A 23,872-nucleotide genomic window follows, 5' to 3' on the forward strand; every position below is an offset into this window, starting at 1 on the left:
CCATCAGTATGAGTCTCTGAGTAAAAACACAAAATACAAAGTAAATGAGTATATCTATGTAAATATGACATTGATTCCTAAATTAATAGAAAAAAGTTGAGTGAGCTAAAATTTGGCCTCAGGTGCTACAAGATTTTTTTCTCGAGTTTCAAATTTCTTAGTATCCCTCTATGTTAGTAGTGCAGGAATAAGCAATAGTGTTAACGCACAACTCAAGAGCAGTGTATTCTTGGATTAAATTTCATGAAATCTTACTAACAACAGCTGACCACTGAATGCCTGCTCTGTGACAAGCACTGTTGTGATTTCCATGGCTTAATTTATTTGACCCTTACAGTAGCTTGCGAAATAAACACTGTTGTTATCTTTATTTGGCAGATGAGGAAGAGAAGCTCAGAGAGATAACGTAAGCCTGTCCCACAGCCAGTCAGCAGTTGAGCCTTCATTTAAACCCAGGTGGTTTGGTTCCACAGCCTGCTCTCTACAAAGTCTGTTTATTTTGAATTTCTTATGAACTCATGGGTAGTTTGAAAAAATAAGGCATTGGCTTCCATGTGGCCAGCACCCTGCCAACCCTTTTGATTACATTTCTGCATTTATAATCACAGCCTTTATTCTGTGCTGTCTTTTTTCTAATGAGGTGATCATATAGCTGTTCATTTCGGTGATGGAGAAATTGAGGCATAAACTAATTTCCTCATTGATTATTCTTAGCATTTTATTTCTTTTTCTATACTTGGGTTATAGTAAAGGAAATTGCTGATATTATTGTAATTGCTCAGGTAGGAGAGGATTTCTGCCAAGAGTAGTTCATCTGTTTCCATTGCCAGGTTCACACTGATTTCTTAGCTGTTTACTATTTTTTCTTATTTTCTGTTCTCTGCCCAGTGTGACTGTCCACTGTTGTTCCTTTAATATCATTTCTTCTCCACACATTTGCGTGACATTTCTCTAGTTGACCTTATTTTCTTCAATGTTGCTTGAGTTATGAGAATTAAAAAGTTTTTGTTAATTACTTGCAGTAGCCACAAGTAATGATTTAGAATGATTTGAAATGAAATGGAATAATACTGTCATCTATATATATTTTTAAAAGACTTATTTATGTTTGTTTTAAAGAGGGAGGAATGACAGAAATAGAGATTTCATTATTTGGTTCACTCCCCCCACCCCAAAGTGACCACAGCATTTGGAGCCGAGCTGCTCTTTGAAGCCATGAGCTCCTTCTGCGTCTCCCACACAGGTGCAGGGTCCCAAGGCTTTGGACCATTGTCTCCTGCTTTCCTAGGCCACAAACAAGGAGCTGGATGGGAAGTGGAACGGCAAGGACATGAACCAGTGCCCATATGGGATATTAGTGCTGTAGGATGGAGAATTAGCTTGCTGTGCCACTGTGCCAGCCTGTCATCTATATTTTTAACTTTGCTAAAGTTAGCACCACAAGTTGACTGGGAAAAGTTATAGTCTTAAATTCTAACACAATAAATATTTAATAACACTAACTGTTTCAGTAAACCTGATGGAATATAAGAGCTTAAATATATGAAAAGTTAGCGAGCACAGCTTGTGGCCAGCACTGTGATGGAATAAATTAAGCCTCTGTCATTGGTGCCAGTTCAAGTCCTGGCTTCTCTGGTTCTGATTCAGCTCCCCGCTAATGTACCTGGAAAGGCAGTGAAAGAGGCTTAAGTCTTTGGGCCCCTGGATCCATGTGAATGACCAGGAAGGAGTAGCAGGCTCCTGGTTTTGGTCCAGCGCAGCTCTGGCCATTGTGGCCATTTGGGGAGTGACCCAGCAGATGGAAGATCTCTTTCTCTCTCTCTGTCTCTAAATCTGCCTTTCAAATAAAAGTAAATAAATCTTTAACCCACTCTTTTTTTGTTGTTGTTGTTTTTAGAAGAGTACTGCTGAGTAAATAGAAAAGTTACTCCTCCAACCCAAGGACTTCAGCTTCAAAATGAGTGCAAGACCTCACATTTGCTAGGAACTGAAAAACAGGCTTTAAGGAGCAGGAGCTTAAAACTGGATAAAGTAGAAATATTTGAAAGTTCCCAGGGGGCAAGAGCAAAAGCATTCTAGAGAAGAGCAAGGTCCTGAAAAGTAGAGGGCTGAGAGGTGCTGCTGCTGAGAAGCCGCCTACACTGCTGAGGGCAGGAGTGCTCATCCCTGTGTGTAAGCGTAGCTCTGCTTGTGGGCTCTAACAGAGGACTCAACACAAATGTAGACTCCACACTCACTTTCTCAAGTTACCACTTAAAGCTACCTGCCACAACTCAACTGAGATGACAGAGGTTAATAATTGTAATTACTTTTTATCAGTTTTGCCTACCTTAAAATTTTTTTAAACATTGATTTCTATCCCTTTATTAAGTTTTTTTTAGATGTGAAATGAACTCTGAAATAACACATATTTGGGTATGTGTGAATTCAAGGTATATAACTTTATCTTGTTTCTATTATTAAAAGATATATAAGACTTCCATATTTTATTATTTTCCCTTATGATATTTAAAATGAAGATTTCAAGAATTTTCCTTAGTAACATTTTATCAGAAGCACAAGTCTCAATAATGTAAAAGCTAGATTAGAGAATTCCAAAGTTCTGTGTGTGTGTGTGTGTGTGTTTTATTTTCCTCCCTGTATATCTAAGGGTGGTTGTTTGAAAAGTAAGCATTGTGAGTTAGGAAATTAAAATCTGGGATATGACTCCTACTGTATTCATTAGCAACATCTTCCCTGTTTTTTTCAATGCTTTGTATTTTTAGAACTTTAAGTAAGTTCTCATGATTAGGTAGACACATGTATAGAAAACTAAAATATACCTAGAGATGTTTATATTGAAGTGTTTTATTGAAAATGTCTTCTCTCTGTCTTATAAGCTGCACTTTGTTGTATAAGGTTTGCTGCATAGATAACACAGATATGGTCTCCGTATTTCAACTTAATTTCCATGTAGCAAGAATTTGCCTATTCTGGAAGTTTTAAAATACTTCCATTATATTTGGAACGATAGAAGTGCCTGAGTTATTCATTTATGCCTGTGTACATGCCTTAAGTATAGAAAAAGCTGAGAGGCTAGAGCTGTCTTTCCTTTGAATGAGATTACTGTTGCTATGGTAATCAATGAGTTAGAAGGCTCACACTCTCGACTTTTGACTTGTCCTGGTATAATGGGCAAGAAGTCAAGACTGAATTTGTCTTTGACTTTGTTTCTGTCTAATACCACAAGTACACACTGCAGAGAGATGATTTATTGCTTTTCCAAGGAAAGGAAAAGACAAATCAGACCATCTCTCTGCTGAATTTTGTATGTTTTGTGAGTACTTAGTAAATAAAAACCAGTCATGTGTGAGAGACCCACATGTAATTCCAGACTTCTGGCTTTATTGTACCCCAGCCCCAGTAATTGAAGTATTTAGGAAATGAACCAGCAAATGTGAGATCTCTTTTTTTTTTTCTCTTTCTCTTTCTTTCCCTTCCTCTCTCTGTAACTCTGCTTTTCAGATAAACTTGAAGAAAAAAAAAGATGGAAAAGGCATGCTTATGAAATTATATATATGGTAGATTATCTTTTAAGATGTGTGGTATTTTATAGGTGCCTTTTGACTTGTACCTTTCGTAATAAGACCTTGTGATGTAATCCATTAATCAGTCATCCGTAAGAGATTGATTGCTTGAAATCACCTGAGGTTGTCAATGTCCCTTTTATCACTGTTATTCCTACTGCCCATTAACAACAGTGATCTAGTCCTCATTGTACCTTCCTTAGTGCCTTGGGACACACTGGCATTTTTTTCTATGTGAAGATGCTGGACACTCTTTTTCACCACCCTAGCCTGACATTGATACCTTTGTTATATGTTCGTTAACTTCATGTGGATGAAGGTTCACAATTTTTTTTCTTTTTTTCTCCCCCTGGTTTACTGTACTCAAGGGGAAGCATAATGGAAGTGTAGCGGAAATTACTATGTTTGTAGAATGAAACAGAGAGAAGTATGTCCTCATGAATGCAGTAAAAGGATGGACTGACTCATAGCGAAATAGCTGATAATCTCCTATGTTGTTGGGAGACACCTCTGGCAGCATAATGGACTTGTGAAAACTCACAAAAGACACCCGTTGTAAGACAGGAGGGGAGAACAGTGGAGAGGGGAAAGGGAAACCCCAGTGCCTATTAAACGGTGTCATAAAACAAAAAAAAAGTTCATAGAAAATGCATATTATCAGAAGACTATGAATTTCAAAAAATTTACACCTAAACAAACTCATCCTTTAATTCTGCTTCTATGAGCTTTTAAAAATGCCTATTGCTTTTATATTTAGGAAAAGTTTGAATTCTATGCTATATTGCTAATCATCTCAGCACTTGTTTTTTTTTTTTTTTTTTAATGATTTATTATTTGAAAGGCAGAGTCTTAGAATGAGAGAGAGAGAGAAGATAGATAATGAGAGAGAGAGAGAGAGAGAGCGTGCTTCTGTCCTCTGGTTCACTCCCCCAGATCTTTTATCCTCTGGTTCACTACCCCAGTGACCACAACAGCTGGTATTGAACAGTGGAAGATGTGGCAGTTCCCTCGGCCCTTGCACTCATGTAGAAGATCCAGAAGAAACAGCTGGCTCCTGGTTTTGGATCTGCTCTGGGTCCAGGTCATAGGCAGGAAGCTGCATTGGAAGTGGAGCAGCCAGTATGTGAACTGGTACCCATATGGGATTCTGGCTTCACATGTGGAGGATTAGTTTGTCATGCCACCATGCCAACCCCTAATCTTAGTACTATAACCTTCATTTTATTTATGAATTTCTTTTAAAATTTTATTTACCTATTATTTAAAAGGAAGGAAAAGAGAGAGAGAGAGGAGACATAGATACAAAGGAGTTTCATCTGTGGATTCATTCTCTGACATTCTCACAGCAGCTGGGGCTAGGCCCTGCAGATGCCAGGATCCTGGAATTCAGTTTGGCTCTTCCATATGGGTGAGAGGGACCGAAGTACTTGAGCCATCACTTATTGGTTCCTAGGGTGCCCCTTAGCAGAAAGCTGGATCAAAAGCAGAGGAGCTAAGACTAGAATTCTGCACAGTCGTTATGAAATATGGGAGTTTTGTTAAGCTGCATTTAACCAGCTTCTCAGCTGCTATGTTAAATGCCAATCCCTCATCTTGCAATTTAGATGTTAGATATTTTCTTCCCTTTTTTCTTATCTCAGTATATAGTTTTCCATTATAATAGCATAACTAACCTAGATTCCTTATATCTTAAATGCGCTGAGAAGTTACAGATTCAGTTTGTCATAATAATAAAGGTTTAATGTGTGGGTTGTGACTTTGTGTCCTTAGATTATGATATCTTTGATTCAGTGCTTATTTGGCCTATTTTGATTGCAGATAACTGACAGTTTCACTTAGTCACTCTGTCAAAGATCTGGGTCTCTGTATTAGTGACAAAAAGCTCATAGTTTCTGAAAAGGATAATACAATTTACATATATCTTCTTCATGAATGTGTCAATTTTCTAGGGCTGCAATGTCTCAGACATGTGTTTTGTCCTAGTTCTGATGGCTAGAAGTTGGAGATCAAATTATTGGCAGGAAGGTTGGGCTTGATCTGAAGATCATTGACTTTCACTTTGCCACCCTCTTGCTGCCCTTTTCATTTGGTGATCTCTCTGCACCATTCACTGTGAGTTAAGGACCACTCCAATGACACCGTTTTAACTTTTTCTTTTAAAGATTTATTTATTTTTATTACGAAGTCGGATATACAGAGGAGGAGGAGAGACAGAGAGGAAGATCTTTCGTCCGATGATTCACTCCCCAGATTACTGCAACAGCCGGAGCTGCACCAATCCGGAGCCAGGATCCAGGAACTTCCTCCAGGTCTCCCACATAGGTGCAGAGTCTCAAGGCTTTGGACTGTCCTCGACTGCTTTCCCAGGCCACAAGCAGGGAGCTGGACGGGAAGTGGAGCTGCCGGGATTAGAACTGGTGCCCATATGGGATCCCGGGCGTGCAAGGCGAGGACTTTAGCTGCTAGGCCATGGTGCTGGGCCCATTATTTGAACTTAATTACACCATTAAAGACCTGTCTGCAACCATAGCCACATTCTAAAGAACTGAGGGTTTTTGCTTCAACATAGGATTTTTTGGTGGAGGTACAGTTGATTCTATAACGTTATATGTCATTTGTGGTAAGCTTTAAGGATAAGATTAGTATTGAAATTTTTTTAATGTGTTATTACAAAATGTTCCAGCATCCTAAAAGTGTTCTAGAATTACAGCAGTAGGTTTACTCCCCAAGTGGCCACAATGGCTGGATCTGAGCTGATCTGAAGCCAGGAGCCAGGAGCTTCTTCCAGGTCTCCCACATGGATGCAGTGTCCTAAGTCTTTGGGCCATTCTCAGCTGCTTTCCTAGGTCGTAATAAGGAGGCTGGGTGGGAAGTGGAGCAGCCAGGATATGAATTGGCTCTCATACAGGGGAATTCAGTTGTGCTAGAGGGATTTGGAAGGAGGGTAGGGGAAATCTCAGTTCCTGTGGAACTGTATCATAAAATGATAATGATAAGAAAATGAAAAAGCATACTACAAAGTTAATAAATAGTAGCTAAAACAGCTTGGGGGCTGACACCATGGCCCAAAAGGCCAATCCTCTCTACCAGCATCCCATTTGAGCACTGGTTTAAGTCCTGGCTGTTCCACTTCTGATCCAGCTCTGTGCTTGAGGCCTGAGAAAGCAACCGAGGATGGCCCAAGTCCTTGGGACTCTAGACCCACAGGAGAGAAATAGAAGAAGCTCCTGGTTCCCAGCTTTGGAACAACTCAGCTTTTGCCATTGTCTCCATTTAGGGAGCCAACCGGCAGATGGAAGACTTCTCTTTGAATCTCTCCTCTGTCTGTTAAATCTGCCTTTCAAATAAAAAAAATCTTTAAAATAAATCCAGCATGGTACTGGCATAAAAACTGACACCTACATTCATAGAACAGATAAGAGAGCTACGACATTAATGTAGGTACACATAGCCAACTGATTTTTGAGAAAGACCATACATTGGAGCAAGGATAATCTCATCAACAGGTGGTGCTATCAAGACTAGATGTATAGATGCGGAGGAATGAAATTAAGTCCATACCTGTCACCATACGCAAAATGAGCTTGAGATTAAGCAAAGACTATGAAGTTGCTGGAAGAAAATGTAGAGAAAATACTCCATGACACTGGTGTAGCTGACAGTTCTCGGGCAAGACCCTATAGCACAGGCAACAAGCAAAGCAAAAGGAATAATATCGGACTTGGCAGCTTGTGTACGGTAACAGAAACGATCAAAGGAATAGAGAGACATCTAAGAGAAGGCTGAAATATGTGTGAGCTGCTTATCTGACATAGGTTAATATACAGAAAGTATCAACCAACCAATCCAGCGGAGAAATGGTCAGAGTTCCCAAGAAATATAAATGACTAACAAATATATGGAAAAATGCTCAGTATCTCTAACCATCAGGAAAATGCAAATGAAAGCCATACTGAGGAGTCACCCTCAGCCCTAGCGAAATGGCTGAAACCCAAAAGACAAAGACTAAGAAATGCTGGCAAGGATGTGGAGAAGAAAGCACTTAGACTCTGTGAGTGGGATTGTAAATTAATGCATTTACTGTATAAAGCAATATGGAGATTTCTTCAAAAAATTAGAAATAGGCTTAGCAGATGATCCAGCAATCCCAATCAAGTATATAGCCAAAAGACATGAACACATTGGATCAAAGAGATGCCTGTAGTATCGTGGTTATAGCAGCACTGTTCTCAGTAGCCAAAACACGGAATCAACCCAAGTGTCCATTATCAGATAAATGGAAAAAGAAAATGTGATATATACAAAACAGAATATTATCCAGTAAAAAAAAAATGGGTGACATTTTACCATTTGCATCAAAATGGATGTAACTGGAGGACATGTAAAATGAAATAAGCTGGACACAGAAAGACAAATGCTGCCTATTCTACCTATGTGTGAGAGCTAAAATGAAAAAAACCCAAAAGAATGGAGTTAATGCGATAGCTCTTGCCTCTATTCCATTTAAGCTAGCATTGTTTTGCTTTTTAATTATTAAACTGCTTGTTGAAGGATTTTTAATATAATGTAAATCTTAAATATCTAAACTAAAAAAAAAAGCAAAGAGAATGGAAGGGAGGTTATCAGGGAAGAAGAGAATTTCATAGACTTAAAATTGCGTCTGTGAAATGTATTGGGCCTTTAAGAAACTAACTTAAAAATAAGCATTCTAAGCACTGCATTTTGTGTTTTGTTTTCCTTCTCCCTCTAGTGGGCAGAAGATATTTTAAAATCCCAGACTATACAGAATTGTATGATAAATATCAAACATTTTTTAAAAATTAAAAGATTGAAAGGAAAAAATACTACCATGAAGAGTTTATCAGTACCGAGTGTATCATAACACACTATTCTAGCTTTTGAAAAAAAATGAAGAAATGTCAGTGTTTCCAAATTAATGAAAATTCTTTATTTGTTTGTAGGCATAATAGTGGATCCTTGAATGTGGGAGATGTTCTTACCAGCTTTGACAATACAGGAAATGTTTGTAAGTTATATACTAATTCTTATAGAAATCTATTTAATGTTTTAAAAAGTGAATTTATATGTGTTGTGTTTTTATCACTAATGTTTATTATACTCACAAGTGTGTGTATATATATGGCACACATATATACATACTATATATATATATAAAATAGTATATATGTATGTAAAAGTTTGTGTGTGAATGTGTGCACACCTGGCAAAAATTCATCATCGTTGGTTGGGAAATCAGTCTGATATAAGGTGCATGCTGAATAAGTGACAGTGGTGTTTACATATTTTCAGGGGTGTGTGTGTGATACAATGTAGGTCAGAAGTAATTCCAGAGCCTCCAGGTGTGCCCCTTTCATATCCCATTTTGACCTTAATTAATCCAACAGAGGAACAGTTTTGTGCTTTGCTGTGTTCCGATGCTACTATCCTTTAATATCAGAGCATATTTGTTTTATGTCATATCAGAATATTTTAGAATATACTCACTTCTTTTCTGATTAAGTGGGAAAGATTTGTCTACTAGGAGAGCACCTTCAACAATTCTAAAATAACGACATATGATGAAAATTAGCCAAGAATATCTTTATGTCCCTGACTTGCACAATATATCAAGGTAGGGATCTGTGTATTTCCTCACATTTGTTGCATAGGATATTTCTCATAAAACAGTAAATTGATAGTGAGATGCAAATATTTTAAATGTAGTAACAGTACTCTTCCTCAAAGGGTTTTCCAGAACCACTTCAATAACATTTTGTGGGTACTGTTGTTTTATCAAGTGCATATCTATGTAGAATAATATCCAGCAAAAGCCAGGTGATGATTTTCTTATCCCTAGTTATGAAAAGCTTTTGGTAGTGTAGAAACATTTTTATCCATTTGGTCACTCTGGGATCTGTGAAAGCCCTGGAATGACCACAGAATAACATAATGTGAATTTCCTTTTCATGGCCAGTGGCTGATAGGCCTTTTACCTGTTGGTGTTGGCACTGAATTCTTTCCCACTTAGACACATCTCGTACTTCTAGTGGATGAGATGAGGACTGGGCAGGAGATGCTGATGATGGTGGAGGAGAACTTTAATTCCAGGTTATAGGAAACTTCATCCAGTTTGGTTTGCACATACATAATTTCAGCATGTGGTCCTTCCATATAAGAATCTAGGAAGTACTATAAAAATCAAGTGTTGTCCCCATGACTCAGTGTGAAGCCAAAGTAATATCCTAAAGGTCTAACTTAGTATTTCACACACAAATAGCCGTTGGACCCTTCTGTCATAATTTTACCCCATCAGCCTGTCCCCCTGTGCCATTATATTGTTGTGTTGACAGCAGAATTGCTTGTTAGGATTTTTTTTTTCCTGCTGTTCTGTTGATTGGTAGGAGACTCTTAGAGTGAGACTGACCTGTATTTCGATACTGGCTCTGAAATTTACCTTAAACAATTTTTATCACCTTTGTGAGTCTCAGTTTTTATCATTTCTTAGGACTGTTAATGTATAGATTCTCTAACTTGCTATATTCCTAAGAGTTGACAGTTGGAAGCTGTTTGTTAATTATCACTGGTGATGAGCACTTTCAACTTCCTTTGTTTTTATTTTCTAATAAAGAGATAATATTAAGAGTTAGTTATGTGTGTGTGTGTTTTTTAAGGACAGGAAAATGTTTAATTGAAAAAATTGCTATATATTGAAAATATGCATTACAAATTATTACATACCTCCATAGCATTCCCTTCCACCAACATATCGTGTTGCTTTAAAAATTACACTTACTTTAAAAATTATACTTACTTTGATTGAATTCATAGAACAAAGTTTACATAAAATTATAAAAATAGTAATTTATTAAAATATCTTATTGCAAATAGTCTTAATTATGAGTGTGTTGAAAAATGACAGAAGTGGTGACTAAAATAATACTTAAATTGTTTAATGTAGCTTTTATATTTACCCATTTTTATTTTAAAATAAATAAAATCTCTGCTGATATCACTTGGTCATAAATTAATAAAATACCATCCCAGTAAGTACTGACTAAATAAAGTACATTTAGTTTAAGTGTATCATGGATTTAAAAGTTATTTGTTTTAATTAAGTACGTGAGAAACAGGATTTCATTATGGTTGGGATGTGATTTGAAAGCCCAGCAGAGGGCACCACAATCACAGTTCTTACTCAAGCCTGACGCAATTAAGATAAATTGAATGACAACTGTAAGCTTTCACTGTGTAAACATATAAAAATATTTACATAAATGTATTAAGATACAAAAAAGACTTTTTCCAGGCTGTTTTTTAAATTTCAATTTGACTATTACTTTTGTTTTAAACATCAATTTAATTTTTGTATTTCTAGTATTATAAAAAATGTTTTAGTTTTGTTTAGTTAATCCTGATAGAGCGTGAAAATTGTAAATAAAAGTAGTAATACTCTGCAAATCATTACCATGCTAGTACACTGAGTATGTTCAGAAGGAGGAGAAAAATTTCTGATACGAGTGAACCAAAAGATGTCATTATCCAGTTGTTTCAGTAACTTGTTACCAGATAATAGAGATTATTAGATAGGAAACTTTGTTTTCTGATATAAAAAATTTAAGTGTTTTATAGTTACATAATCCTAATTTGTATGTTCTGTAGTATATACAGTGCATTCATGTTTCAGTAAAGTCATTATTCTCAAATTTATGTGAATTTTAAAAATCAGATAATGTTTGTATTCACTGTAAGTTTTCAGCAACGAAGAGGTCAGTCCATGGTCTAGCCAAAATTATATGAAATAATTTCTTTAATTTTGGAAAATAAGTGAATCCACTAGATTGTTTCTTATCTCCAATCTATCAGAAAATAATCTTTGTATTTACTTTTATTATTCAGAAGTACTGTATTTTTAAATGTGTGATCCACAAAGAGATTTACATTTTTGAAATATCCTCTCACCGCTTAAGTTGCTTCGACTATTATAGGGAGAAATTAAAATGAATCTCAAGGAGAGTTACTCATTTTTGTATAGTGATTTGGTGCTATATATTCTAGAACTGCAAGCCTCTTTTAAAACACATAGTCATGCTATTCTGGAGAGTCATCCTGAGAGTCGAACTCTGTTTCTGACCTCTAACTCTGATCAAGCGTGCACGTTTCAGTCTTTGGTTTCTGCTGCTTGAGAACCTATTTCCAACAGATCAGAGCTGCTTTGCGGAAAGGCTGAGCTTGCATGGACTCACCGTGCCGAGAAAGGGGTACCGTCAGGCCATCTGGGGGAGAGGTAGAGAATGACATCCTTCACCTCGGACAAGGTGTTGGCTGCTCCTGGATCTCGGTGACATGGCGCTCAGCTGTCCCTGGGCACTGCAGCCCGTTTCCTAGCGTGGTTCTCTGTGGGCAGACCTTCCTGTGCAGACAGTCCCTAACGTCTGTTCACAGAAGACTGGTCACACAAGGTCTCTTCCAAAGTCATTTTCTCTGTCTGAAGGCGTCTTTTTCCTCTGCTAAAATGAATTTTTAGAAATATGATTCTTCTCAGGGATTTGTTTGGACATCATGGTACCTAATGCAATTATTTGGCATGTGTAAAATCTCATATGTGGTTGCTATGTGTAAAATCTCATCTCTTGCTTGAGAGTGTAATAGGTTCATCTAATATTTCTTTTAGCCTGTCGTTTTGATCACATGAACAGATGGTTAGTACTTCTCATATACCCATAGATTCATATAGATAGGAATGTTTTTGGACATTCCTTGAAATTGCTTTATTCCTGCCCTAGGTATGTAACAAGACACTGTGATAGGTGGTATCTCATGATCTCCTAGAGGAATGTGTGGACCGTTGGCCTTATATACTCTTACATGTTAAAGTGGTGATTATTCCCTCTCCTTTGCCCCCATTCTGTGAGTGTTAACATTGTCCTAGACTTTGTGATCTTGTGATACACATAGGTGCAAAAATGTTTTCCGCTTCTGAATCCTTCCCAATGTTCTTAATTGCAGAATCTGTTTTATGTATTCCAAACTCTTCATTTGTAAGCTGATAGTCAAATATTGAAGGAAAAATTCTTGCTGTGAAAAAATTTTTTTTTACTTTCTACCTTCATTTGGAAAACCAAAGGTTATACTAAGGAGAGCTAGAGAAGATTTTTAATTTTTCTGTTTCGTTGTTATTCTGTTATATAATTAGGATCTATAGGATAGTGGAATCATCAAAGTTTTAGGAATGTCAGCTTTGCATGTGAAGGTGATCTGCCTGCGACATCTGTCACTCCATTGGTCGCCAGGGTTGATTCGGCTGATCTGGCTGGCTAGGCGGGCGTCCCCTTCCTCGCTCAACGCTCCATGTGCGTCCCTCCCTCGGTCGAAGAGGACGACCATCCCCGCTAGAGAAGGACCAGTCTTTGGTCAAGGGTGTACGAGCAGCTGCACTCCCCTATTAGAACCTCCAAACAAGCTCTCAAGGAAAGTTAGCTTAGATTTAGAAATGTTTTCCTCATTCAGATAAAGGTACCAGCATATACAAATACATGTGTATATACATATGTAGATATATCAAGCACATATATGCTTTATATGTCTATATTTATACATATGACATAAAATTTACATACCTGTATATACTCTTGAAGTATATATATAACCGATAGATAGTTTATATATCTATACATACATGCCTGAAGTACCAGCAGTACCATATGGGCACCAGTTATATTCCTGAATACTCTACTCCGAGAATATCAGCAGAGAATAATCCAGGTGATGGGGCCCCTGAACCTATGTGGGATGCCCAGAAGTTCCTGGCTCCTGGCTTTAGACCGACCCAGTTCTGCCTGTTGTGGCCAGAGAACCAGAAAATGGAAAAGCTCTCTGTATCTTACAAACTCTGACTTTCAAGTAAATAAATACATTTTTGAAAAAGAAAAACAGAACAGTAGCTATGATCATTTCTGTAAAAATACTTGTTAGGTGTGTGTTGTGTATAACTGTCTCAATGCTTAGTGTTTTGTTGGGGTATTGGGATTATGAGTAATTTTTTTCTTTCAGTATTGCTTGCATTTTTATGGCCTATATTACTTTTATTACTTTTATAACTGAAGAGAACAGTGTTTTTTATATTCAAGAAACACTGTAACTTATAACTTTTCTGCCTGAAAATTGTAATTAGAACTCAAATTGTTTAGGGCAGCATTGTGAAAACAAGAAACAGTTCATTTTACCTGTGGGAAAAAATATGAAATATGAAATATCTTATTTTTAAAATAGTACTTTTTTCCAAGGGGCTCCAGCATATTAGATGCTGATGGAATTGTCTCCCAATTCACTTGTGAGATAAGAAATTAGGAATCAGATCACTCTAAGCCTTTATTAGATTAAGGGGATAGAATGAGGTTAAAGTTGGTGGCAGAATGTTGAACTTTGGGGAACAGTTACAAGTTCTGACATTCATATAATGTCAGTGCATGGATAATGATTAGTAGTCTTGAGAATATGGAGTGTAGGCCAAAGCTGTTGGAGAGCTGGTGGTATGCCACATTGGCACTGGAATTAGCTGCTAAGCCCTTACTTTTGGAGGTAAGGTTAATTTACTTAGATGGTAGTTTCCCTATCCGTGCATGTCCTGCTGTCTGACTTCCTACCTCCACATTTGCCAGGGCAGTTTTTTTCTTCTGACCATAATACTCACATTTGTAGGGATGTCTCTGATGCAATCACAGCACCTTCAACATTTGCTGACCAGGGAACGAATGTTTAGAAGATTGGATTCTTTCCAGTGCTTTAAATACATTTTTTTTCTGAAATAAGAAAATAGGGATTGGAATCGTTCTGTTTGGTAATAGAAGATGGTGCTGTTGTGACAAAAGGCTGAGATAACCTGCATAATCCTTTCTGGGTTCATAATGTGGCAATCACTGTGGCAGCAATGAAGGGTAGCTTGTGACTTTCTCATAGACCTGCTGGTTTCTTCCTTCTTGCAGTAAATGAACAGATGTCCCTAACTTAGGGATCTCCCAAGTTCTAGCAGGATATATCCCAAGCAAATCTTTTCTTCTTTGTTTTCCCTCTGCTGAGCAAATACTCAGTGGTACACCTTTCTCTCTCAGAAATGTTATAAACATTATCCCATTTAATCATGTTAACTTTGCCAAGGGTGAGGAAAACTGATTCTTAGAACAGTAAGTTGTTTCAATGTTTAGTTTTTTTGTTGTTGTTTTCAAATAAAATTTAGTAAATGGTGGTGCAGGAATTTTTAAGTATTCTACTGTAGTTCTTGAATGTTACATTTCCCCAAAATGATGAAGAATGAATTTTAAAAGTTCATGATGGGAGTAGAGACTCAAAGTGGTAACTTGGAGGGCTAGAAAATGACTTGGGCAAATGGAAAAGGCTTCTGTGCAGCGGATTGTGTCTCAGAGGAGACTGATTAAAGGTCACTGGAAAATGGGCTCTCCAGGGTTTCTGAATGGTAGTTGACAATCTAATGGAGTGGGGAGCTAGGGAGTGAGGATGGGGAAGAAAGAATGCATTTTCTTTTTAATAGTCTTAAACCAAAGGTGGGTTTTGTTTTTGATGTTTCTCTTTTGGAGAAATGCTTCTTTTTGCAACCATAATACAGCAGTATTAGCGATTTGTGTTTTTTACGTGGTGTTTTCCTCTCAGGTATGTCCCAAGCTTGTGGCTATGGTGCTATTTTAAAATGGCTTACATAAACATAAATCATCTAAAAATCTCCGCTAAAAGGGTATGCTTGTCTTTTGCTTTGATTGTGGACATTCCTTCCACAGAGAATCATTGTGGATATTTGGGCATTTGTATGGCCTGTATTGCGCTACTCTTATGAATGTTTGATGGGAACGAGCTACTTGGTGATTCACGGAATTTAGCGTTTGTGTATATATCTACTTGTCTTTTTTATATGCGCCCCTCTCACTTTTACTCTACACTCCAAACCCTGAATCTGAATGCTTGCATTATATCCTGGGGAGGTGGGAAGGAATGAGGAAAAGTTTCAAATCATTCTATCTGTATTTGTAAGTCTGAAAATGTGGATGAATTATGTATATTGTAGATGCTCCATATGCTCGCAGTCTGCTTGTTCTGCTATGCTGGATCAGGCGGAGTCGGCTGCAGTGATCAGTTCATAGTTGGAAGCCTTGCCTTTGCAGGTTGTTGAAGGCCAGGCATGTATGTAATTGCCATTCATGTAGCAGTTCTTGACAAATTGGCCTCTCCTAATTTCCCACTGTGAGGTGTAGGGTGGAACCCAGACTTAAAACAGTAGCCAAAAAAAAAAAAAGTCATTTTTAATTGTGAGATAGTCTAAGAAAGACAGATCGTAATTTGATTAATTCTGGGCTTTGTTTTTGTGTATATCTTAATCAGAATTTTGTAGAGACTGATTTGTCCGCCATTGTGTATGATTCAGAAATGGGATATATTTATGAAAACCACCAGTTTTCTGCTTATGCTTATCCTCCGGATTCCTTTAAAAGGGAAATTAGAATAACAAGCTTGTGGACAGGCCAGAGGAACTAATTCATGTAGCCCTCTTTGACCTTTCTATCTTAAGTCCTGCAGATTTGTAGTTTGTGTGATGCAAGTTAGCACTCAATTATGTTTCATTTGTATTAACTATTTGTTAAGAAATTTTCCCCCAAAGTAAAATTAACCTCCCTGATTTCAGGGCCATGTCTATAATTTTATGATATTTATAAAGCCTGTGGTTCAGTCTTGGAGGGTGGTAAAAAGTCCCTACAATAGAAAGTATTTTCAAGTAGTTTGTTACTTCACCTCTCTAGATTAAATGACAGGAAGGCAATTTTTCTTATCCCTTATTTTCTCCTCTTTCATCAACCACTGCTATCCCACAATCCAGCTTGTTCTATACCTCTTAAATATATATATCACACACACATACACACACACACATATAATCACAAAAAACTCAGAAAATATTTCTAATTCTTGTATTTATCATGGCAGCTCCCTGCTTCATTTTTTGCCCTCTTTCCTTCTGATTGTCCACCCATAGCACTGAGGAGCAAACCTGCCCTCAAGCAGGATCTGGTGTGTGAGCTTGGCAAACCAGAGGGAGGGTGAGACAGGAGGAAGGCTGAAGCAATCGGTTCTTAGGGTGACTGTATGGTGTTGTTTGCTTGGCACAGTCTTGGTTTTGCCAGCTTCATTACTAGCAGTTCCTTCTTTCTGTCTTAAACATGTCTTGGTTTGGTGGACCTATTACAAACGTGTAGAAGAAAGATAGCCATATTATAGTGTCTCATACAAGGGTTATGTGGTGTGTAACAAGTATGCATTTATTCCTTCAAGCGCTGGTGGATCTGTTTGTTCCACACCAGCATATTTGTAATTGACATGTTATTATTCTTTAGACGTTTCAGTTTTAGGAAACATATACCACAGGCCCCATAAACCAATAAAACTGAATTCAGAATACAAGTATGTATTGTATAGTAAATGCTGTAAGTGAACCTAAATTATTACCAATAGTTTAAGGAAAATCCACACAAAAACCTAGATTTTTAATTTCTCTTTAGAGGGGGAAAAAAAAAAGATCTCGTGGCCTGAGTCTGAGTTCATACATAATGATCACTGCCTGGAGTCAGCAGGTTCTCATGTTCTTTGTTTTGTCCTGACTGTTAGCAGCAGGAATTTGACCCAACCAAAGGACATTTGGATTTGCAACCTCTAATACATATGATATATTTGGGAGCCTGGCTTTTCTTTGTATATTTCTCAGATTGTTTAATTATGTACCTGCGAATAATCAATTATTGTTACTCATTTTATCAGAACTAACTAAATGAAATATCCTTGCATTTTTAGTGTTGTCTTTGTTTATGAGGAAGTATTTTTGCATGTTATTTATTGATGACAGGAGTATTACTAAATATTTCTAATATTTGACTTAAAATAAACTAACATTTTTTCCTAATACTTTCAACAGCTATTATCTCTAAGCAAACATATTTTTAAAAAGATTTATTTATTTGAAAGTCTGAGTTACAGAGAGAAAGGGTGAGACAGAGAGATCTTCATCTGCTGGTTCACTTTCCATATAGTGCAATGCCAGCCCATCTGAGAAGACATGTTTTTGAAGCTTAGTCATTTGAATTAAAATTGTGAAATGTGCTTGGGAAATTAAATGGAAAATTAATATAGGGTTACCAAAGATATTTTCATTTTAAATATTTGGTGAGTATCTCTATGTGTGTGGGTGCATGTATATATATGTGTGTGTGTGTGTGTATATCAAAATACAATTAACTTGATCTTCATTTGCTCCTTCTTGTTTATTTATAGATTGGAAAAGAAAGAACACTCTCAACAAGTGTTTATTAAGTACCTATTCTGTGCTGTCCTGCATTTCCAATTCTCAAATGATTTCTCAGCTTTGACTCCAGTACCACAAAGGAATAAAGCATTCTTTCTGCACATGTTGGAGAAACTACTATGTGTTAAAATTTGAATAAATATGTATGTTTGGTGCATCCAGGTACTTGGATGATTTCTGTAAGCTATATCTTAAGTCTCACCATTGACCCTCTCTACTCTGATAATCATTTATAGAATGTTGACAAGAAAGGGGCTGGGATTTAACTACATTAAATGTAAGTGTAATGGCATACACCTATTGTCCTAGGATGTCATTTTATTTATATATTTTCAAGGGCTGGCATTTTTTTATTATATGTTATCAGTTTCATGTTATTTAAATCTTTTCAGAGGCCTTTTGGTTGACTTGAGTCTGATCTCTCAGCCTGCCAGAAAACTTTCACCTTGAAATTTCCCTTCACTTTCATTCTGACGATTTATTTCATGCATTTTATGTTGGATCTCATTCCTAAATCCCATGACTTCTTGTTTGCTGAGTCATTTTGTAGGATTAAAATCTCTGGTAACTTCCGTAGCAAGTAAGGGAAAGAATTTTTGCAGACTCTGTGATATTTTGATTTTAAAATGTTTTTCCTAGAGCTGGTGTGGTGGCGGTATAGTGTCTTAAGCTTCCTCCTGTGGCACTGGCATTCCAGTTTGAGTCTCTGTTGTTCTATTTCCAATCTACCTCCCTACTTATAAACTGTGTAAGCAGCACAGAATGGTCCAAGTCCTTGGGAGCACTGCACTCTAATGGGAGATCCACAAAAAGCTCCTGACTCTCAAGTTTGGACTGACCCAACTTCAACCATATAGCCATTTAGGGAGTGAAGAGCAGATGGAAGGTCTCTGTGTTTCCTTCTCTCTGTAAATTTGCCTTGCAAATAAAAAAATAAATCTTTAAAAAACATACATTTTAAAATTGGAAAGGCAGTATACAGAGGAGACAGAAAGATCTTCTGTCCGCTGCTTCACTCCCCAAGTGGCTACAGTTACTGAAGCCAGGAACCAAGAGCTTCTTCCAGATCGCTCATGCAGGTGCAGGGTCCCAAGGCTTTGGGCAATACTCTACTGCTTTCTCAGGCCACAAGCAGGGAGCTGGATGGGAAGTGAAACAGTGGAGATATGAACTGATGCCCATATGGGATCCCTGCAGATGCAAGGTGAGGATTTAGCCACAGAGCTATCGTGTTGGGTCCTAAAAATATATTTTTTTCGTTTCAAAATTTGTAGCAATACATTGTAGTGTCTGGTGTTAGATTTTGAAAGTCCAGTGTCACTATATTTATATATTTTTTTTATTAAACTTGTTTATTCTCTCTGGGATTTCATATGATCCTCTCTTATTCTCCATGTCTTGAAGTTCTATAATTGTAATATATTTTTGTGGCCATATTTTGAATATTGTGTGAGACATTTTAGTTTCTGTTATAGTTGAAATTCATTTCCATTTGGAAGTCCTATTTTTCTGTTCAGTGACGTTTTCTTCATTTATTCCTTTAAAGAACTCCCTACTTCTGCTTTTCTGTTATCTCTGGAACTTTAATTTTTAAGAATGTTGTATATTCTGGACAAGTTTCTAAATTACTTTTCATTCTTTTGTTTTTTGTCTTCTTGATAATTCTGTAGCTTTATCTTTGAGTCTTTTTGTTGAATATTTTCATTTCTAGTTTTACTTTTTTATGTTGAAAAGCTATTTTGCTTTTATTGTTTTTTCCTCTAACTTTTCCTACCTAGTTGAAGATATTACTGAAAGTTTTTTCTTCTTATAGTTTCTATTTCCTCGAGTTATTTTTGTTTGTTTTCTTTGATGTCATTTTAAAAAATGTTTATTTATTTTTGTTGGAAAGTCAGATTTACAGACAGAATGAAAGACCGAAAGATCTTCCATTTGCTGGTTCACTCTCCAAGTGGCTGCAACGGCCAGAGCTGAGTCACTCTAAAGCCAGGAGCCAAAAGCTTCTTCTGGGTTTCCCACATGGGTGGGTGCTAAGGCTTAGCATTGCTTTCCCAGGCCGCAAACAGAGAGCTGGATAGGAAGTGGATCAGCTGGATATGAACCAATATGGAATCCCAGAGCATGTAAGATGAGGACTTTAGCCATTAAGCTGCTGTGTCAGGCCTGATGTTAATCTTTTATGTTTTATCAAACATCTGATAACACACACAGACACACACACACAGAACAGACAGGAAGATACAGTGATATTTCAGCTTGATGATGACAGTGTCTCTGGCTTGTTCTGGCCAAGCTATTTCTTTTCTTTTCTTTTCTTTTCTTTTCTTTTCTTTTCTTTTCTTTTCTTTTCTTTTCTTTTCTTTTCTTTTCTTTTCTTTTCTTTTCTTTTCTTTCTTTCTTTCTTTTTTAAAGATTTATTTATTTATTGGAAAGTCAGATGTACAGAGAGGAGGAGAGACAGAGAGGAAGATCTTCCGTCCAATGATTCACTCCCCAGATTACTGCAACAGCCAATGCTATGCCGATCCGAAGCCAGGATCAAGGAACTTCTTCCCGGTCTCCCACATAGGTGCAGGGTCCCAAGGCTTTGGGCCGGCCTTGACTGCTTTCCCAGGCCACAAGCAGGGAGCTGGATGGGAAGTGGAGCAGCTGGGATTAGAACCAGCTCCCACATGGGATCCTGGCGTGTTCAAGGCGAGGACTTTAGCTGCTAGGCCATGCCACTGGGCCCAGCCAAGCTATTTCTTAATGAACCTGGGTGTCCATTTATTTAGGTGTTTCTGTTGAGTGGTGGATTTCTGAGAAAGCTGATAAGGGGATTCACTCTGTAATTAACGTTTTTAACATATATGCCTAGATACACAAACATGTATATAAATCCCATATAGATGCTGTAACAATTCAAATAATTTAGCAAAAAGTTTGATACTTTAAGTTGACTACATGTAATCCCTGTCTGATTTATACTAGGGAAAAAATGCTTCCGGTTTAAATACACTGGGGGAAATCAGCAAGGCATATTACAGGTTTTAGCAGTCACCTCCTCTCTCCTGAATTCTTCAGCCTTTAAGACTCAGTTCAACTATCATCTCCTCTGTAAAGCTGTTTCTGAATCACTTTATCTAGTTCTTTGGTCCTTTTTGTAGACTTTAATTTTTTAGTTTTTTTAAAGTATACCTTTTTTAAAGATTTATTTATTTTTACTGGAAAGTCAGACAGGAGGAGATACATAGAGGATGATCATTCATCCGCTGATGCACTCCCCAATTGTTCGCAACGACCACTTTTCTGGAGCCAGGAGCCAGGAACCTCTTATGGGTCTTCCATGTGGTTGCAGGATCCCAAGGCCTTGGGCTGTCCTCAACTGCCTTCCCAGACCAGAAGCAGGGAACTGCCACGATTAGAACTGGCACTCATATGGGATTTTGGCATGTTCAAGGCGGGGCCTTGGCCACTACGCTATGACTCTGAGCCTTTTCTGTAGATTTTAAATCTGCTGCATCATTAATATCATATTATGCCTGAATCACTCAATAAATTATAAGCTCCTCCAGGGCAAGAGTGGTATTTTGTGTATAGACAATGCAAAATTAAAGTGTGATTATTCAATAAATACTTTGTGGTGACTGAATTTATTATTTTAAAAGGGAAACTATATTTCAAAATAAATTCAGATATGATTGTTTTAGAAAGTGTGTATTATACAAGATAATGCACACTATATCTAGTGCATTTTACTTCACGACTTCCTTCAAGAACACACTTATATTAGTCTCATTCTGCACATATGTGAACACATATATATTCAGTATTATTCTTTAGTAAGAATAGTGCTTGTACTTTAAAAGAATTAAATGTTATTTTGTTGTACACATTAGTGATGTTTTCTCCTCTGAGTATCTTTTTCTGGGAGAGCACCAAGTGGCTATTCATGTGGTTATATATTTTTTTTTATCAGTGCAATCAATATATTTTAAGCAACTAGGTCCAAAATACATTCAAATAGCATGCCCTATTCCTCGTGAATTGCTTTCTTTGCTTAAATTTCCCACTCAAGCCACTAGCAATCTCTTAAGTACTTTTCCTACCTGCTAATGCTAGCTTTTAAAAATCTACTTAATGTTACTCTTTTTTCTTTCTCTTTGTTGCCTGTGTCATTTAACATACCTCTGTGCCTGCCTGATGCTGTTCTGTCTCAAGGCCTTTTTATGCTTTTAGGGTGATCTTTCCTGTTCTCTTTTTTCTTCTGTCTTCGATGCTTTGATTTTACTGTGTCTTCATTGCAAAGAGCTTAGTGGAGGGAAGAAGAGAATATTGTATAGCATGACTTTTTAGAAGTCACATATCATATTAACGAGAATATACATGTTGGTGGATCCTTTATAGCTAGTGTCCCAGGAAAGATTTTTAAAAATAACTTTTAGAGCTGTTTATATACACAAAGCTACTGAAATGGGATTTGTTTTAATTTCATAGTCACGAATGCAAAGGAGACATTGAAACTTGATAATATTTACATTGACAGGTAAATGGGAGTTAATTATTTTCTCTTTGTTTTTGTGCAATTAAGTCTTTTTTTTTTCTTTTTCCAAATACAGGGCTAAAAAACTTGTTAGTGACAGTTTTCATGCCTTTTGATGCAACAATCCCACTTTTGGGTGTTTTTGTTCCCTAGTATACTAGGGCATATAGGCATAGATGTTAATTACACCATTACTTAGATTGAAAAGGAGAGGAAACTAGAAGCATGTGGTGGATGTAGTCCCATACCGTGGAATTGTTGAATAAATTATTTTGTTTCCGTACGGTGGATTATTATGGAGCAGTTAAAAAGAATGGCTTGAGTTTTGCATGCTATATCAAAAGGGCATTAATTACCAATGGCTGACTTGAGACAATTTGACCATCAAAATAAGTAAGGATAAAAAACTGATTATAATCCAGTGGGCAAAATGGTTCATCACGAATTCATGCTAATATGTACACACACATTTATATGAAGAACAGAATTCTATATATATCAGATTACATTAATCTAGATCAAGTGCTAGATAATTCTAGAACCTTAGCAGTAAAGCTGTTCTGGGCAATATAATTCTTTGGTCTTGTGTATTATAATGGTATCCTGGCTTCTACCTGCTTGATGCTAGTGCTGTCCCTCCCCAACCCCACTCTCTAGGTGTGAAAACGTACTTTGTCAAATGTCCTCTGCTAAGAGGATGAAATTTCCTCCAATCCTATGCAAGAATCCCTCATCTAGAAGGACTGATGGAATTAGGAAATTAGTATTTGTCAACTATCATAGTAATAACAAAAGGGTGAATAAATTATCAATAGATGATAAGACAAGTAAAAAGTGGGATATTAGCTTAAAGTATCCACATTAGTGGATAACTTAAACCCAGCAGATACCACCATAAGCAAGTAATAAAAACTAATAAGCTTACACAAGGTAACATCATGTACTCCAGTTTGATACACTAAGAGAGCATAACATCACTTCTCTGGTATTTCTGCCCCAAATCATAAATCGTTAGGAGAATCAGATGAACTGAAACTATGGAAACTTCCACAAGGTATCTGGCCTGTATTCTTGTATTCTTTAAAACTGTCAAGTTTCTGCAAGCTGGAAAAAAAGCTGCTCCAGTGTAAGAGTCTGAGGAAATGTGGTTACTAAATGTTCCAGGTATAAGAATCTGAAGAGATGTGACTGCTAAATGTAGCATGTCTTTGTGTTTTCATGTCTTCATGGATTGGATCTGGACCTCTGATGGACATTATTGGGATAATCGGAGGCATTTGAAAGGGGTTTATTGGTTAGATAGGAATATTGTATCAGTGTTTATTTGCTGATTTAAATGGTTAAATGCTGGTTGTGTAGGACAATGTGTTTTTTTAAGCTACTTTTCAAACACACTGCAGTTATTTGGCTCTTGGAATATTTCAGTGC

The 23,872-nt window shown here is 37.0% G+C and overlaps 1 protein-coding gene across 1 annotated transcript in view; it reads left to right on the forward strand.

Moving 5' to 3' along the window:
- CAMKMT (calmodulin-lysine N-methyltransferase) overlaps nucleotides 1-23,872 on the forward strand; it is a 368,333-nt gene that overhangs the window by 11,507 nt on the left and 332,954 nt on the right. Inside the window, exon 3 of the mRNA XM_040993199.1 lies at nucleotides 8,528-8,592. Coding sequence (XP_040849133.1) covers nucleotides 8,528-8,592 — 65 coding nt within the window. The remainder of the gene's footprint in view (nucleotides 1-8,527; nucleotides 8,593-23,872) is intronic.

Source organism: Ochotona curzoniae, unplaced genomic scaffold (assembly GCF_017591425.1).
Source record: "Ochotona curzoniae isolate NIBS_2020 unplaced genomic scaffold, NIBS_Ocur_1.0 contig_883, whole genome shotgun sequence".
Lineage (NCBI taxonomy): Eukaryota > Metazoa > Chordata > Mammalia > Lagomorpha > Ochotonidae > Ochotona > Ochotona curzoniae.